General features: G+C 33.9%; 1 protein-coding gene across 1 annotated transcript; it reads left to right on the forward strand.

The window, feature by feature from the left end:
* The first annotated feature begins 503 nt into the window (after nucleotides 1-503).
* LOC21408467 (ethylene-responsive transcription factor WIN1) lies at nucleotides 504-2,123 on the forward strand. Its single transcript, XM_024166153.1, has 4 exons — nucleotides 504-580; nucleotides 1,415-1,588; nucleotides 1,658-1,932; nucleotides 1,999-2,123. Exons 1-4 carry the CDS (start codon nucleotides 504-506, stop codon nucleotides 2,121-2,123), a joined length of 651 nt encoding a protein of 216 aa, XP_024021921.1.
* The last annotated feature ends 1,399 nt before the right edge of the window (nucleotides 2,124-3,522 follow it).

Raw genomic sequence — 3,522 nt, forward strand, 5'->3', positions numbered from 1 at the left:
TATTAATATATGATTTTAAATCATGATTCATAGTTCTCTACAGTGTTTTCCTCTCACAAAAAATACACGTAAAACGATAATAATTTTGAATTATGATTCTAAATACATAAACTAAACGTCCTCATAGTGTTCGATATCTGCTCCAAGTCAAAACTGGTGATCCCAAACTAAGGGCAATTTGGTATACAAAAGACCTTTTGTGGGGTCACATTATATTTAATTCGTCGGACCACAATTTTCACGATTGGTTAAGCTCATCCCCTGTAGCTAGAAAGTTGCTAGGGATTCACCTCAAAAGAATTCTTAGGGTATATATGTTATAACTTTATAGTTAGCTGTCATATTGAATAGTAATAGTAATAATATTTATTTTTGTGATCATTGGTCGTACATATGTTATTGTTTCATCATATATATTTTCAGTCTCTCATACCTAAAGTCGTATCTCTCTTTCCATTCCCACTCATTTTTCTTTTGTCTCTTTGCTGCAGTGACCAAAAGTGATGGAGCAGAAGAAATTCAGAGGTGTCCGGAGGCGCCACTGGGGTTCCTGGGTATCTGAAATTCGTCATCCATTACTGTATGTGCATGAAGATTAATTTAATTGTCTTCTTCCAATTTTTCCATTGCTTTCATAATTATATTTCACATTTTATGTAGAACATAATATAGATTTGATTAGTACGTGTTTTTCTTTTCTTTTCTTTTCTTTTTTGTTTTTGTTTTTGTTTTTTTTTTGTTTACCCTAGTTCCCGTTGTTCACTAAAGTTTCATATTTTCGATGAATCAAGGGAGAGAGAGAAGGAAGAAGTTCATAGAGGACCAGGACGCAATATATCCCCTCTTGAAATATATATGTGCTAAACGTCTCTAAACCGATCAAAATTATAATCCAACTATAAATGTTTTTGTTGCATGATCCTTAGAGGGATAGATATTCTCACCGATAATCTAGCCTTTTCTATCAAACAACCATATGCAAATACTATATCTATCCACTAATCTCCTCCCATTCATGTCACTCGTTCTATTTTTTCTCATACTTATAAACAAGATTAGTACCTTGGACGTACGTAGTTTTCTTTACACGTTCCTTGGAAATAATATCCATGCATATATATAAATACATGCATCATTACAGTAGTACTTAGTGATGTACAGAACTTCTGGTTGATTCACCATTGTAAACTGTAGGCCCGGTTTAGTTCACTGATTCGAGTTAAGATGTAATTTTATGTGAGAATTTTTTATTGTAATAAAAAAGTTAAATGTAACTATTTCTGAGAGTTTTTTACTGTAATAAAACTTAAATCGGTAAAATGAACAACACGCAGAATGAAAACTTTGCTATAAAAATGACTTACAGATCTTATATTAATACATATATAAGTGATTGTTGTTTGTTAATTTGTAGGAAAAAAAGGGTGTGGCTTGGAACTTTTGAGACAGCAGAAGACGCAGCACGGGCGTACGATGAGGCAGCCATTCTGATGAGTGGTCGCAACGCCAAAACAAACTTCCCAATCAACACAACGTCCCTTCCTTTGACTAGCTCTGACAACATCAACGATCATATCAAGTATTCCACGTTGAACTCCTCTCTGGCTAATATTAACAATATCACTACTACTACAACTATTACCACCACTAACATGAGCAGTACTAGTAGTAGTAGTAGTGCATTCTCTGCAGTCCTAAGCGCAAAGCTCCGCAAGTGCTGCAAAATCCCATCTCCTTCCCTGACCTGCCTCCGTCTCGATACCAAGAACTCCCACATCGGCGTTTGGCAGAAGCGCGCCGGGCCTCGCTCCGACTCAAATTGGGTCATGATGGTTGAGATTGCCACGTCTAAAAACAACAACAACGACGACGACAACAATAATAATATTAACATGAGCAACAACAACAATAACTTAATGCAACATGATCAATATGATTGGCCTCCTGCTCATAATGACATTGCTGCTGATGCATATGATGATCATATTGGCCGAGAACCAGCGATGGCGGCGACGGCGCCGGAGTTAGGTGGCGATGAGCATGGATTAATGATGGATGGAGAAAAGGAGGAGAAGCTGGTTACACTGCAAATGATAGAGGAGCTTCTGAACAGTAACAATTAATTAATGACCACTTTATTATAAGCAGTAGCCTACAATGTATGTACGTCGTACTACTAGACGTTCATAATTCGTACTTTCAAATAATATATAATGATCACCTGGTATGGCTAGGGCTCACCAAAATCATTGGGGAGCTTCCTCCATGCATGTGGGTTGGCGCCTACATACTACTAGCTACCTCGATATTTGTGTTTACCTTGGAGAGCCGATTTGCTCGTTGGATTTTGTTGTTTTCTAGTACCATATATATAAAAGGAACAATATTTACATACGTTGCGTTTCCACAAGTGATCACGATATATATTGGAGAAATATATATGTAGGCGGTTCACAGTCATGTAAAATCTTTATTGATTAGTTTATGAATATTAGTCTTCTGCATATGAAGTTAAATAAATAATGTGTGCATGGTATCATGGATGGTTATGAATAAATTAAGATGATCGATCTGCTATTTCTTTTTGTCTTTTTTTTTTTAAAAAAAAATTTGATCTAATGCATTCACTATAGGACCTATGAGTATGTTGGTAGAAAGATGGAGGTGGTGAGTGTAATAGAGAGAATTGTAGGGCCCGTTTGGTAACATTTTCAAAATGATTTTATTTTCAATACAAAAGTAAAAATGAGATTATTTTGATAATCATTCTGGAACCGATTCTGAAATTGTGTTTTGTTGGTTTTTTAAGAGATTATTTTGAGTATAATAAAAAAGTGAAATCGTGTTTAGTTATAATTATTAATTAATATATTATAACATTGTTAAGCACTAAGAAATGAAAACAGAAAAGGGAAAATAACTTTCAACCGTTTTCTAATTCCTTCACAAAAATCATTCTCACTATTTTTTGCTTTTGTTTTTGTTTTTATTTTCAAAACATTTGCTAAACAAATACGGTTTACATACCGATTTCATTTTTATGCTTCAAAATGTGTGCGAAAACGTTTTCAAAAATAAGCAAAAATCAATTCCAAGCGTACCCATAGTAATCCTTCTAAGTTGTTTGATATAAAGTTAGAGATAAAAAGAGTACTACTTGAAAGAATAGATATTAGTTATTTGTTAAATTACAATATTATATTTTACTATTTGCTAATAATGTTTTTGAGAGGTAATTTGTGTAGATGGATTTTTTGAATTCTTCAATTAGTTGGAACGATTAAATTTGATGGGCCTCGGGAGAGGATCAATTTATTGTTTGGTTGGAGAGACAGAGATGCAGTCATTAACCTATCCATCCTGATATGTAGTTTATTATATAATCCTTATTCACTAATTAAAAGATGAATTCTTGCTTGGATTCTTTAAAATTCTCCTTTTTCTCATCCTTGATGATCTCTCTAATTTTCAGTGATCGATTCTTTTATCTAGAGAATTCAATGGTAGGGTATATATGGAAAA

This window comes from Morus notabilis, unplaced genomic scaffold (genome assembly GCF_000414095.1).
Source record: "Morus notabilis unplaced genomic scaffold, ASM41409v2 Scaffold843, whole genome shotgun sequence".
Classification (NCBI taxonomy): Eukaryota; Viridiplantae; Streptophyta; class Magnoliopsida; order Rosales; family Moraceae; genus Morus; species Morus notabilis.